The 14,622-nt window shown below is 36.8% G+C and overlaps 1 protein-coding gene across 1 annotated transcript in view; it reads right to left on the reverse strand.

Moving 5' to 3' along the window:
- LOC131041052 (26S proteasome non-ATPase regulatory subunit 1 homolog A) overlaps window positions 1–14,622 on the reverse strand; it is a 62,448-nt gene that overhangs the window by 38,910 nt on the left and 8,916 nt on the right. Inside the window, exons 2-5 of the mRNA XM_057974025.2 lie at window positions 14,550–14,613; window positions 14,333–14,438; window positions 14,033–14,141; window positions 13,755–13,923 (exon numbers count right to left, since the gene is read on the reverse strand). Of these exons, the coding sequence (XP_057830008.2) occupies window positions 13,755–13,923; window positions 14,033–14,141; window positions 14,333–14,438; window positions 14,550–14,613 (448 nt within the window). The remainder of the gene's footprint in view (window positions 1–13,754; window positions 13,924–14,032; window positions 14,142–14,332; window positions 14,439–14,549; window positions 14,614–14,622) is intronic.

The raw sequence follows: 14,622 nt of genomic DNA on the forward strand, positions 1-14,622 counted from the left end.
AAAGGGACATAACCTTTCATAATCAGGTCTGCACTTATTTAATTCAGATATGCACTTCTTATTTCCAAATTCTCCCCTCTTCAAATGAGTTCTCTTCTCTCTTTTATATCTCACATTTGAGGGAGTCACAACTTATCATTTCATGCCTTTGCCCATTCATTAACTTAATTAAATTTAATTAACTATATTTCATTATATTCTTTTATATTTTAAATTTTTTTTTTGTTCGCTTGTATTTTAATTTTATTATTATTATTAAATTATATTTCAAAGTAGGGACATTACAGGCTCTCTAATTGAATAAAGTATGCAAAATTATTTTTTCAAAAACAACTAACGCACGAGCAAAAAGTGGGGATCCCCATTTGCAATGGCGCGATGTGTGAAAACGTCACAACTACAATATTAACTTACACAAGGACTACTCTCTAATGCATTGATAATCACAATCAGTTTTTATGTTTAAACCACTTCATAAAGAGATTGGAATAGTTGGATCTTCGATAATAAGAATATGATTTTGTTAAAATAGAAGTTGGATATTTAGATGCAAAGATGACAGAAGTGTCTTGGGGATGAAAATACATGCAACCATTTATGATGTAAGAAGCAACCTCAAATTGGTAAATTGTATCAAAGCTTTTCTAGAAATTGTGAGTTCTTTGTCCAATTTATTAAAGATCCAATTGTTGTACTTCAATAAGAATTAATAGGGATAATATTTTGAAGCATGCATCTTATATTACATTAATAAACAATAGAATTATTTTCAAGGAATATAATCGTTGGCATTTTTAGCAGCTACACAGGGAACCTCTTGTTGCATAAGCAATGGAAGCTAATTTATTAAATTTGGTATAATCGCCTATCTTCACATTCCACAATTAATCATGTATAATCGCAATTTTTTGTAGACTACTACTTTCATAGTGGGCATCCATTTGAGATTGTAAAGGGTGGAGGCTATGCAACATGGAGAAGTTGTTGTAAATGTGATCGAGAATGATGAAGAATGTCACATTGGTGGCATGGAAGAAGCTAATGTGTATGAGTTGTTGAACCTAATGTATATTTGTAGAAACAACTAAGGACATTATTTTTGATAAAATAGATTGTGATGGTTTATCTCACAAAAAGAGGAAGAAGATGGTGGAGAATAAACATTATGAGGTCAATCTATTGTGAATAGAATTCCACATGAGGTGTGAAGGATATTGAAATAATTTGGCTGAAGGAGATGGGAGTTGTCCTAACCAAGTGTTAGAAGAGGGTAAGAAGATCTTTTGAGGTAGTGTTGATGTGTTTTTCATGCACATGCGAACGCCGAATAAAATACCATAAGCATCTTATCCTCTCTTGAACAAAGCTATTCGAATGCTGAAGATTTGCCTAAGGATCATTCAAGAAGACTCCAAGGTTCTTATATGTAGGGTCTCTACGTGTGGATAAGCTCTGTTGGTGTGATGTGGTTTTGCTGGATTCACAAGGGGACTTACATTCGATTGCCTGAAAGCTTGATTTGTTGGAACTCAAGTCCTATCTACTCACCAGGGAGAATAAAGAAATAGCAAAAGGTGTAGGGTTTAGAGAGTCTAAGCTAAGACCTAGAATGTAAGAAGGTAGATGAACGACCAGGCGGAGTCCTACTAGGCTAGGTCTCACCATCAACTAGAACAATCTAACACCAGCTCAGTCGAATATGTTCAAATCATTATTATCATACGTTGATCACCATTCAAGTTAATGCATGAACAATAGACATAACAATTTGAAGTTAAGCTCATAAATGCCAATTGACCACACAGGGCGCACTTACAATCAGTAAGAGGCTAGTGGTTTGGACTAGGCAAATTCCACGCGAGTGCATTTAGTAACTTCATTCAATCTAATCATTTACCATCTAAAATGAAGATTCAACAAGAAACCATGCATATTGCAAAGAAACGACACACTTCACCATAACTTCAATGAAAATGGAGTTTATTTACAATTTAGGCAACAATTTCTTGCCTTCTCCTCCTATTCTACTCTAATTGCTATTCCATTCACTATATCTTTTCTACTGGCTATTCATTATTGACTATTAGCTATTCTAACCTCTATTAACCTTTACAAATGAAGAGCCAAAGCTTTAAATAGAGAGCTCTTTACATTTCAATGGCTCAGATCAATGGCTAGGATTTCAAGATGAAAACCCTGATTAGGGTTTGTTACAACAAACTCTCCTTAGCCAATGAGAAAATTACATTCAACGCATGAGAACCAATAGGAAACAGGGGTAGGTACATCGGAGTTTGTGCTTTCATGTATAAGCATGGTTCACCGAATCTGGACATGCTAATGTGGACCCTTCTGACTAGAGGAACAGTGACTGGGATGCCACCTTGTCTTGCGTTTGTGCTTGGTCAAGGAACTTCGTATCTCTTTTGATATTCAATGTGGTGATAATGAGAAACTAACTTTGATTAACTCTTCTGAAACTATCTGCTTCTTCAACGTTCCCTTGCACCGACTTTGGTTGATCCTCTTTTGTCTTTGATGTACTTGATGAATGATGTACCTCTCGTTGACTTTTTTGTGCTTGATGAGGCCTCTTCTTAATTTTGCATAATAGTGATAGGAAGTCATGGTCAAGTCACTCCTCTGGTAGCTCATATCGCCTTGAAATGTTTGTATGATCCTTCCTCTGACATTTTGTGATCTCTTAATGTGGTAGAATGAGGACCTGAGGATAGCTTGCTCTATTGCTTGCAATTCCTTGAACACTTGAAGTCTTTAACACTTTAGTCTTCTTCTCTACACTTAAGGTGTCCTTGATGATGATGTAGTTTGAAGAAGTCACCCTTGTCCTGGCCTGATCTTCCTCCAACTTGATTTTGTTAATCTGCAAAACAAACAAAAATGGTGTTAAGTACACATGATATATTCATTCTAACATAGTATTTCTCACTTCAAACCATCAACAATAAGGCACTAGGATCAATTTCGCCCTGGACCCTTTGGAAGGTACAAGAGCGAATTAGGAGTTGTTTCAAGTTTTCTCACCTTTCAAATGAAAGCACTCTCAAATTCATAGCTCTTAGGATTGTTTGAACACTAGAATCACCTTTAAGAAGACCTTCAACACAATTTCATTAGCTAAACCCTCTCTCCCAAGGATATTCGCTCTGGACCCTTTGAGAGGTACATGAGCGAATTAGCTTCTTTACTAGCTAAATTCACTTATTGCCTTTCTTTTCATCATTTTGGCATTAGATTCCAATTCTTTCATATAAAGATATCATTATTTTGACCCCCAGGAAGACGTAGAAGAGATTTCGCTTGGGTACCTTTGGAAGGTACATGTCCCTCTAAGAATTTCGCTCTGAACCCTTTGAGAGGGTCAGGAGCAAATTTGCTCCTTTTGCTCAATTCTTCCTTCATAGAACTTCATCTCTCACCCTTACCTTATCAAGATCAAATCATTTGCCTTCAAAAATGCTTAAGAATAGGTTTCGCTCAAGGGCTTAGGCAAGGCACAAGAACTCCTAGGAATTTCGCTCTGGACCCTTTGAAAGGGTCAGGACCCTCCAAGAAAATTCGCTCTAGACCCTTTGGAAGGGTCAGGAGCGAATTTTAAATTTTTGCACAAATTCTTCACACTTTGTGACCACAACTCACTCAAATGCATGTCTAAGGATGCCTCTAAGTTCAATCAACCTCAATCAACGCTAGGCTTGATGTAAATTGGGAGCAAAAGAAGGTTTCAAGAGAATTCGCTCTAGACCCTTTGGAAAGGTCAGGAGTGAAATAGCTATTTGCACTCAAACTCTCATCATTTCGTTCAACTTAGCTCTTAGACTTAGCTTTTGGGTCCTTCCTCCATCTCAATCAAGTCTATTTGCCCTCAAAGCGATGTCCACTCAATGCTTTTGGTGTGAAATTAGGCCTTTCTAAGGATTTCACTTGGGTACCTTAGGAAGGTACATGACCTCGAAGAATTTCACTCTGGACCCTTTGGAAGGGTCAAGAGCGAAATTTTGCGTTTTGGCTCAAATTCCTCATCCAATATTGTTGCAATTCATTCCAAGGGCATGGATCGATCATTCTTCATTCAATCAAGGCCTGGAAGCAAGCGTTATAGTCCAAGTTAGGACCAAGAGAGGTTCTTAGGAGAATTCACTCTAGACCCTTTGGAAGGGCCAGGAGCAAAATTCTTCTTTAAGCTCAAATTCTTACTCTTTTCAAGGTTCAAAGGCATTCTATTAGGTCTCAATTCACTTTCAAGTCATCAACATTCTTCCAATCCCCATGGAGCAAGGTTTATAGTCTAAACTTAGGCATAAAAGAGGATTTTTAAGGAATTCGCTCCTATCCCTTTGGAAGGGTGAGGAGCAAATTTTGCAATAATGCTCAAATTCAAGACTTTCTCTCCAAATTTCCAAGTCCAAGTTTGTCCAAGGCATCTCCAAGGGTGAATTCAAGCTAATTTCTTTCCAATTAATCATTCTAGAGTGAGATTTCATCCAAATTAGGAGGGCAAAGGGAGTTTAGGAGGAATTCGCTCCTATACCTTTGGAAGGGTCAGGAGCGAATTTAGCATTTTAGCTCAAATTTCTCTTCATCTTGTCAAACTTTCAAGTCTAGACTTGATCATTAGGCATTTTCTAAGGGCAAATAGGTCGGTTCCATGCCAATCAAAGCCTAGAAGTAAAAGGACTTCATCAAACCAAGTGAAGAAATCTTTAACTCCCTCCATTCTCTCCTTCATGATTGCACTTGATTTTTACTTCATCATCCTAATCAAGACTTAACCCCAAAACTAGACCAAGGTCAGACCTAAAGAGGGCTTTCAAAGAGACCATGACCTGGGCCACCCACTGGTTCATCTCAACCTAATGAAAGCATCCTATTCAAATAAGCTCTTTGGCAATTCTAATGCAAAGATCAATAGCCAACAACCTAAAAGACTAAGCCAAGAAAACTAACCCTAGAAAGCAAAAAGTAAGGGTCCCCATTTGCAAAGGGGCGATGTGTGAATATGTCACAACAGGTACCTAATTCAATAATGGAACTTCTGGCAGATTGTGCGCTTTCCAAAAGGGTGGTTTTACCACTCAACTCCAATTTGTGAGGTATGCTCACAAACTTCTTAGCCAACACATCTAATGAATGAGCATCATCACCTAAAAACATGCTAGTTTGATTTTGATTTATCAATCTAATTTTGGTGTGTAGTTTTCAAGTTATTCCTTCTTGGTGTGCCTTTTCATGTCTTTAATTCAAGACATTTCTCAATCTTGATGACATCAGATAATAGTGCAATTATTATTACATACGCAATTTGATCAATGAATCTATGATGTTTAGTCAGTTGATCATCATCTTGCTTGGCATCTAGTTGTTCATCTCGGGTTCAAACTTCATTGGTTTCAATAGATATTTGGTGGGTAGGAGCATGCTCTAAACTAGGATCCACATATCCATGTTGCATATTGTTCTTGCAATTTATTCAAAATAGTTTATATGTAAGGCCTACGTTATTATGTGACTGAGATCCCAAGCGCATTTCTTATTATTTGAAACTCCTTTATTTTAGCTAGGGCTTGCATGGAGCTAAATACCTATTGAATATTCCATTCAAGAGACCCATAAGAAGAAATTGTGGTTTGATTTGTTATCTCTACTATTTCCCCTAGCTAGGGCTGCATGGCACTTTTAGCATTTCTCTTCCTTAGTCACTAACTTCATTATATTTCTAGTAGGACACACAATATATGACACCCTATCTCCTTTGGGTATTTAGCCATTATCAAATGTGCAGACAAGACTGTAAATTGTTTTTTCCTTGGAAGCTGATTTGCAACTCTTATTTCTACTTAAGCCCACATCTTGATAGGTGTTTATCCTTCCCTATGCCAATTCATCCTAGATTTTGCCAATGTCTCATGCACTCATTATTCTGGAAATTTGTGGGCAATTAAGGCACTTCAAACATTTCCTTCACCACTTGTAACAATTTATTTTGTTTCCTTCTGACCTACATTACCAGTTCGGGTTCGGGTTGGGTTCGGATTCAAGGGTTTGGTTTGTAGGTTCAACCAAAAAAAAATTCAGGGGTTGGGTTTGTTTTGGGTTTGTTCATACAAAAACATATATAAATAAATAAATTATATACATATTTGCAGCAGTAATTAAGTTCAAAATACACAACTATACTAATAGTCAAATAACATAGCAAAATACACCACCATATTAATAATCAAAACTCTACTAACATGATATATATTAAAGTTTTAGTTCAAAAATAATAATGTCGTATCAACAATCAGCCATCATTGAACAAATATCATATGGATCATCAAAAATATCATCATCCTCATCCATATGTTGTGGTAAATTATAGGAAACACAAATAGTGGCACTAGCCCTGGCACTAAAACTGACACAATCATTCTCATGCTCACTAGTGGCCCAAAGTCATCATCAACTCCAAGTGCAGCAAGGTGAGAAATTGAAGCATCCAACTCAATATGCTCTGGCTCGATATCCTACTTCTTTGTCTCCCCTTCTTTGTAGGCATTTTCTTTGTGTAAAAGGAGCCACAAGTTAGAATGCACAAACACCAAGTCCTTTGTCTTTTTGGAGTGTAATCTGTTGTGCTTTATTGAATGGATAGAGCATATGCTCCAATAATGAAAATGAACTAACAACCTAGACAAAATTAGAGACTTACGAGTTATACATAAAATTAAAATATTAAAAAACTTAAAAAATAGAAGATTTTCTTTATAAAAACTTACTTGCGTTAACATTTTGATGGCAAGTGGTTGTAGGTGCAAGTATGATTCTCCATGGAAGTGCCACCAACTATGAGCATCAACCATATCCTTGTCTTGAATAACATCAAGACCACAAATCATTTGTGCTTGCGAAACTCATGAATTGAACCCTCATTGCATCTCATATCTCACGATTACCAAAGAGTCTACGAAGTGCTGCCTTAAACCCTTGAGCAACTTCAGGATCTCTATATGGAGCAACTCTTGTGCCACTGCCACAATAAGGAGCAAAGAACTACAATAGAAGATGCAACAAAGTGATCATTTGGTTCCATCTCTCTACCATTGATTTGGTGTAGTTCTTGGATGTTTTTTCTTTAGGATAGTAATAAGGAGTTGAGAACTATAATATTTGGGACTCAATGCAAAGGCAAGAAGATGCAACGGAGTGGTCATTTTGTTCCATAATATTTTTTCTTTGGGATCTTGCCTTCTCCTACTCTAACTTATATTCTATCTATTCTATTCTTCTTCTACTGCTAACTACTAACTATTAGCTATTCACTATTTTACTCACTATTAACTATTAACCAACTATTAACCTTTACAAATGAAGAGTTTGAGCCTTTCATAGAGAGCTCATTTACAATCATTTACAATGAATGGGCAGGATTGGATCTCCATCAATGGCCAAGATTTTACAATGAAACCCTAATTAGGGTTTGTTACAACAAACTCTTCTTAGCCAATGAGAGAATTACATTAAGAGAGTGTGCACCAATAAATATTGAGGGTAGTTACATTGGAGATTGTGCCTTCATATATGAGATTGATTCATTATACTTGGACGTGTTGATGTGGACCTCTTTGATTGGTGGAGGTAGTGATTGGGAGGATGACTAGGATTCCACCTTTACCTTGCACTTCGTGGACTTGATTTGATTCATCATCATGAAGGGATGACTTGATTTGATTCATCATCATGAAGGGATGTTGAGAGATATCTCTTGATACTAAACATTATTCAGTTGCTCAATGTGATGATGATGATGAGAAGAAAACTTTGATTAACTCTTTTGAAACTATCTGCTTCTTTAATCGTGCTCGATGTAGGTCATGTGATGACTTTGGTTGATCCTCCTTCGTTTTCGACATACTTGATGAATGATGCAACTGGTTGAATGTAGCTCTTCATCGTACTGACTTCATACTTGGATTCCCGAAGGGAATTCAAGATTGCAAAACATCCTTCCATCATGTAGGTTACCCTTCCTTTATGCTCTAGTGCCTTGAGGTAGTTGGCTGATTTCTCCTTTGCACTCCTGCGATATTTCCATGTCAATGTGATAGAATGAGAACCTTGAAGATATCTCGCTCTATTGCTTACAGCTATTGAATTTGAAGTCTTTCAACCTAGTAACATTTTGAGTCTTCTTCATGCAATTGAGGTGGTGAGAGGCTTTAAACACTTTGAGATCTTCTCCTCCTTGATGTTCTTGTATTTGCTGATGAAGCTTCTTGAAGAGGTTCTCCTTGTATCTTGCTTCATCTCCTGCTAAACAAACAAGCAAGTATCAAATACACTTGATATATAGGTTTAATAAGAGCATATAAAGAGAATTCGCCCTCATGAAGCGACACTTGAAGTTGTTTTAGCGCTCTTTGGAGAGGAGTTCTTGAAGTTTATTCCATGTTCATTAAGTTGCCCTCGGCTTGCCTTTGAATTTACTTTCATTCTTTAAATTCACTTTTGCAGCTTAGAACATGAAGTTCAATCTTGCATGTTGAGTTCTCTTGTCTTTCTCAACTCATGAAATTCACTCCAATCTTCTAAGTCATGAAGTTCACCTTTGTAGAAATTCGCTCCAAATCCTCAACTCCTGAAGTTCGCTCCAAACTTCTTTTACCTTGTTCATTCGCTTGTCTTTCTCAACTCTTGAAGTTTGTTTGAATGAGATTCGCTCCATATCCTCAAAAAATGAAGTTCACTCTAGATCTTTCAAACATGAAGTTCATCATTATATGAAATTCGCTCCTTTTCTTTGATTCATGAAGTATACTTGCATGAACTTCGCTCTCAACCTCTAACTCATGAAGTGCATTTTGTATAAAGTTTGCTCAAAAAGGTGAAGTCATGAAGTAGGAATTTTGGTCCAATTGCTCAACTCATGAAGTAGGAAATTTCGCTCCACTTGCTCAACTCATGAAGTAGGAAATTTCGCTCCACTTGCTCAACTCATGAAGTTCATGTTCTTAAATTTGCTTCATTCCTTTATTCCCAACTTCACTCATGAAGGCTTGAAGATGTAATTCGCTCCAACCTCCTTATTCATGAAAATTTCGCTCCAAGAAGGCAACTCATGAAGTTGGAAACTTTCACTCCACGAAGGCAACTCATGAAGTTGGAAATTTTCGCTCCAAGAGGTGTGCACACGATGTCTTATTTCTATCACATTGCTTGCTAAGCTTTTTTCCAAACATAAAGTTCGCTCCAAAAGGTGAAGTCGTGAATTTCGCTCCAAAACATGAAGTCATGAAATTCACTCCAAGGCAGCAAGTCATGAAGTTCGCTCCAAGGCAGCAAGTCGTCTCTCTACTTCCAATATGAACTTGGCCTTTCGATCTTGCTCTTGAAACCATTATTTCCTTAGCTTATGGAGTTCACTTTTTTGTTGTTCAAGGTGAAATTTGCTCATTTTCCTCAAATTGTGAAGTTCGCCCATCCTTTCCAGCTTGTGAAGTTCGCTCATCTCCTTAAATTCATGAAGGTGAAGTTCGCTCTTCCTACCTTGAAGGTGAAGTCCTTCGGGAGGTTGTGCTTATGAGGTGGATTTCAAATCAAGATTAAACTCTCCCTTGCTCGCTTTCACTTACATTCTTGACTCCAATATATGATGACTTGTTCAAGATAAGATCTTATAGTGAATTTCGCTCTATGGGAGAAGTGCAAGAAATTCACCACAAGGAGTGTTCATGAATTGAAGTTCGTTCCATTAAGAGGAGCACTTGAAGTGACCTTCAAATTAGCAATTCTTCCTTACTCATGATTGAACTTTTGATATTTGGACCTTGCAAACTTACTTACTTCACACTGATGCAAGACTATCTACCTGACTCCTAGCCACCTAACCTTATACTCCCCTTCAAATGCAAAGGCTAATAGCTACCAAATTTTTGCATGATTAGGTTTTGGGAGTGAACACCACAAGTTGTCCAAAAAATGTGTGGATAACGCCCCTCAACCAATAACCCAGCAACCCTGCAATTTTTGGCATTGTCGGCTACAACTTGCACAACATTTCATGGGCCCACTTCCTCAATGGCTTGGCAAAGAATGTCAGCAATAAAAGCATCATCCTTCACCTGTTCTTCACAATCCACTACTTTCAAAAACATTGTCCCTTTCGAGGACACTACAAGAACATTGATCAATGGGCAATTCTTGCATCTTTCCATCCATCAAATATAATGGACACCCTTGTTTCGACCTATGAATTCCTGAAAGGCTTCACCACATGTTTCACCTCTCTGTCCAATAAGGTAGTATGCACCTTCCCAAAAATTGGGCCCTTGTACCCCCTTGGAGCCTCATTAATTGATCTCACCATTTTTTGCTAATAACGTGAATGAACAACATTAAATGCCAATCCATTTGCATAGACACATCTAGCAATGTCTTGATCGGCAATCTCTTTGCCCTCATTGTGAAATGCCATTTCCAACGGTCCCTTTGATCTCTTATGTGTCATAGATTGTTCTTCAAGTACAAACAAAAATGGATGTCCCTCTGTAGCTTCAAGAATGGAAGGTGATGGAGAAGCCTTCTATCCTTTCTTAGTCTTTTGCAAAGGATGAACACTTGTAGCTAGTTTCCTTGCTGCTTGATATGCTTTTGCTTGCTATTCTATATATGCCAATACGTGTTCCTTTGAAAGAAGGCTGTTACCTTTTGGCTGGCCAAGACAAAATTTGATATTTTGAGGGATAAAGCACAAGTGTGCTTTCACTCAACTATATGAGCTGTTATATTGTGCTTTGCAGTGACAACATATCCACCTGTAACGTCCTCCACCTAGAAGTTATACCATTTCCACATATTTCCAAAAGGGAGAGTTTGGGTCTGATTTGAAGCGGGGTTCACACCCCCAAGCTAGAAGCAGTTTCCATTTTAATACCTAACAAAACAAATTTTATAAACAACATGTATATGCACAAACAAAGCTAGAGAGTTCATTTGCAAAAAAAAATGTAAGGATAAATTAAAAAACAACAAAAAAACAACCTCTTTTGAAGAAATCTTCCTCTATAAACTCTTTGAGAACAAATCAACACTTGCAAACGTGTACGAGTAGCACAACAATCAGCTTGGAGCATTCAATGATCAACCTTCAACTCTCTTTGTGCAATGGCAAGCAAAAAAATATGTTCAACAATGGGGTAAAATGGTTTAGTTTTTCATTCACAATAGCATAATTGAATTAGGTTTTACCTTTTTGTTATTTTGTATGGGCAAATTTAGGGCTGGAGGGTCGTTTTCCACTTTTTGCAAAAAATGCTTTTAAAAGTTTTTACAAAAGTCCAAATTTGCCCTAGGTTCAGCCGGCCACAACTTTCTAAGTGAAAATTCATCTCGGGTCTACCCAAGTTCGGCAAGACCAAGCCCAGAGTCATTTGGCGAGACCATGCCTAGACCCACAACAGACCAGATCAGTATGGTGAACCCGGTTTGAACCAGACCAAGACCCAAGTCTTCCCTGCTGCAAACCAGTAACGTAGCTTCTAACCAACAATTGTCCATGCCTATTTCTAGCTAGTGCTACAATGAGAATATTCCCCGAATCTAGCACAACCTCTTTCTTGACAATTATAACTATTTGATTATTTTATGGCTGACAGCTACTAACAAACACCCCATTTTCATCAACTACTACTTTTTCCTATTGATTTATGCCTTAGAAACTCTAATAGATTCCTTTGGTATGCCTATTCTTAGCCAAACCTCATTATAGCTATAATAGTCTCATGTGCAAAGGCATTTCATTTTCTAAGGTGGCTTTCTAGACATCTTTCAAAGTCTGAATTAATATATATATGGGAGGGCTACAATGAACACATTAAGGAGAGTAAAATTGTAGAATATTTTCCTCCTTGGACAAGAGATGTGAGATAGAGGAATAAGTAGAAGAGAATTATAGGAATAAGACAAAAATGTTTTGTCTTATTGGCTCGATGTCAAAGAGCCTGTTCGTGGTAATCGACAGAGAAAATCATAGAAGATTGTAATTCTCCTCTTAAGAGAATGTCCAACAAGAAGGCAAGATCTTATCTTAATTTTAATCAATTAAGATTGTGCTTTCGAGTTATGTTGTTCCATAATCTGTTGTTAGTTGTTTTATGTGTGTGGCTGCAATGATAAGGTGCCCTTCATTGGGTTACCTAAACCTTGTCTGCATCAAGTTATCACTAAAGTAACTGTCAGCAAAGCCATATAGTCTAGTCAAGCCAAAAATAATTTAGCCATCATGATTAATATGGCCATAGCATCCAAATAACTAATTCAGGGATCCTAGCCTTCAATCAAAAAGAAAGACCAGTGTATTGCATTTTTATACTAAAAGCCCCAACAGACCAAATATTTAAATCCTAGATTATCTATCATCAATTTTGACATATTGGTACTGTATTTTTAAGCTTGATTCCTTTTACGTGGTAACCATTTTTGTTTGACATTTAAGAGCTTACTTGAGGTCTCCAAAGTGATCATAATCAATCTTTAATTTTTTCAAGGAATAATTCCTGCATCTGTGTGATCTATGTAAGGTTTTGCCTTATGGATTGTATATATATAGATGCCCTCCCTCAACTACTTATCAACCCTCCACTTTTAATGCGGACAGATCCAAACTTTCATTAAATGCAAACCTTGAGAGAGATTTCATCCTCCAACATCTTAATGTAGACAAGAATGTCTACTGCATATAAATTCCTCTCGAGTGATAGAATGGTAGAAAAAATATGTTCTGACTTGGCCATCTTAGACACCTTTAAAATTATTGATGCCTTTAAAATATCATTGACTAGCAGGAAATCCCCCTTAATAAACAAAACCATTTGTCTTTAAAATTACATACGAAATGACCTAGGAGACCATTGCATCCCCATAAGTAATATCAGAGCATTATGACAGCATTGATCCAGGAAAATAGTTTATTGTGGTTTTTATTGTTTAAATACAGGAGGTTGTGAAGAAGCACACATGTCATTAGGGTCATTTCTGGACCCACACATGATCTATATAGCACTTGAATAGCCTTAAATACATCCTAATATTAATAAATAAGCCATACAAGATATTAATATCATAAAGGAAGAGGTTTAGTTGTGGGAAGAAGATAATACAGAGTAATCATGGAAAAATGTGATGGAAAGGTGCTATGAAGAGACAAAAAGAAGCTGTATGAGGAAGGGATGTGGGAGATAAGAGCATCAATTATATGAATGAGAATAAGGAAGCATGCAATATGTATGATATATATATGGATTAAGCATGAAGAATGAATCATAAGGTATATAAGAGCATAATATATAGAAAATTGATACAAGGAGAACAATGAGGAAGATCATAAGATAGCATGAATCATGAGGAACGTATGAAGACAGTGTATGAGCCATTGAAAGAATATCTGATCTTATGTATAATGGTGTGTGTACAATTTCTTAAAATCTGGTTTGCATTTATTGCATATCTACATCCTCCTTTTTACTGTACACACCAGAGAATACTACACAGAAACAGAGTATAAAACTTTGTACCCTGCTCTAGGCTTTTCTTTCAATAATCTTGACTCTTCCCTACCTTATTCAAAAGCATTTGGCTCCGTTAACCGGATTTATAGAAATTGTATACTAATTATTTTTTGATTCCAATTCAAATGACTAATGAGATCCCACTACAACAATAATACATTCACTAAATGGTTAAGACATTCTTACCTCACATCGATACTCCCTTCTACTAACAAATGTTTGAGAAACATTAATGCAGTACAATAGCATTCCAGCAACATTATCACTCTTTAGGATTGCCTCTTCTAACCTATCAAGCCTTTGGCACTCCAAGGAAATTCCCAGTGCCTGCTGGAACTTGCCCTCAAGAATGCATCTGCAATGATTTTATTTTAAGGCAATCAATGGTTTCATGCTCTAAACGCTTGCAGACAACTTAAAAGAGAAATAAATGAGTGTCTACAATTTTACTTTACAGTACATACTTGTTGAGCATTCTTTCTACTATTGACTCTAGTCTAGGGTCTATCTCCACTGACTCTTTACTTTCTGTTGCTTTTGTACGAAGAGTAGCATATTCATCTATGGCTTTAGCTGAAATGTCAATTTGAAAAACAAACCATTAAATATCAAACACAGGTACATCTGGTAGTGAACTGAATCTCTTCTTCGCTTCAAGATAAGAAAACAAAAATTACGAGAAAATAATCAAATAACATAATGCTTAGTATTATATTATTTTAATAACAAAAGCTTCAATGGGCAATAAACCAGCCAGTGCTTACCAAGTAAGGCATGCACATAATCAGAATCCTCTGACACATTAAACAAGGATCGAGCACCTAAGGCATATGATAATGAATCATTTAGCTCACCCAGGTAATAGAAAACCTGCAATAGTCCAACAGAAGCAAAAAAATAGGAACATGATATAAGAGAGGAACCAGGAAAGATATGCATCAATGAAAATACTGATCAGCAAAGACAATTCCAAATATCAACCTTTGATGCAACCAAAGCAGCCAGTTGTCGTTCACCAAAATCTTCATCTTCATATAAGCTTTCTCTGAAAGAG

This window comes from Cryptomeria japonica, chromosome 11 (genome assembly GCF_030272615.1).
Source record: "Cryptomeria japonica chromosome 11, Sugi_1.0, whole genome shotgun sequence".
In the NCBI taxonomy this organism is placed as follows: Eukaryota; Viridiplantae; Streptophyta; class Pinopsida; order Cupressales; family Cupressaceae; genus Cryptomeria; species Cryptomeria japonica.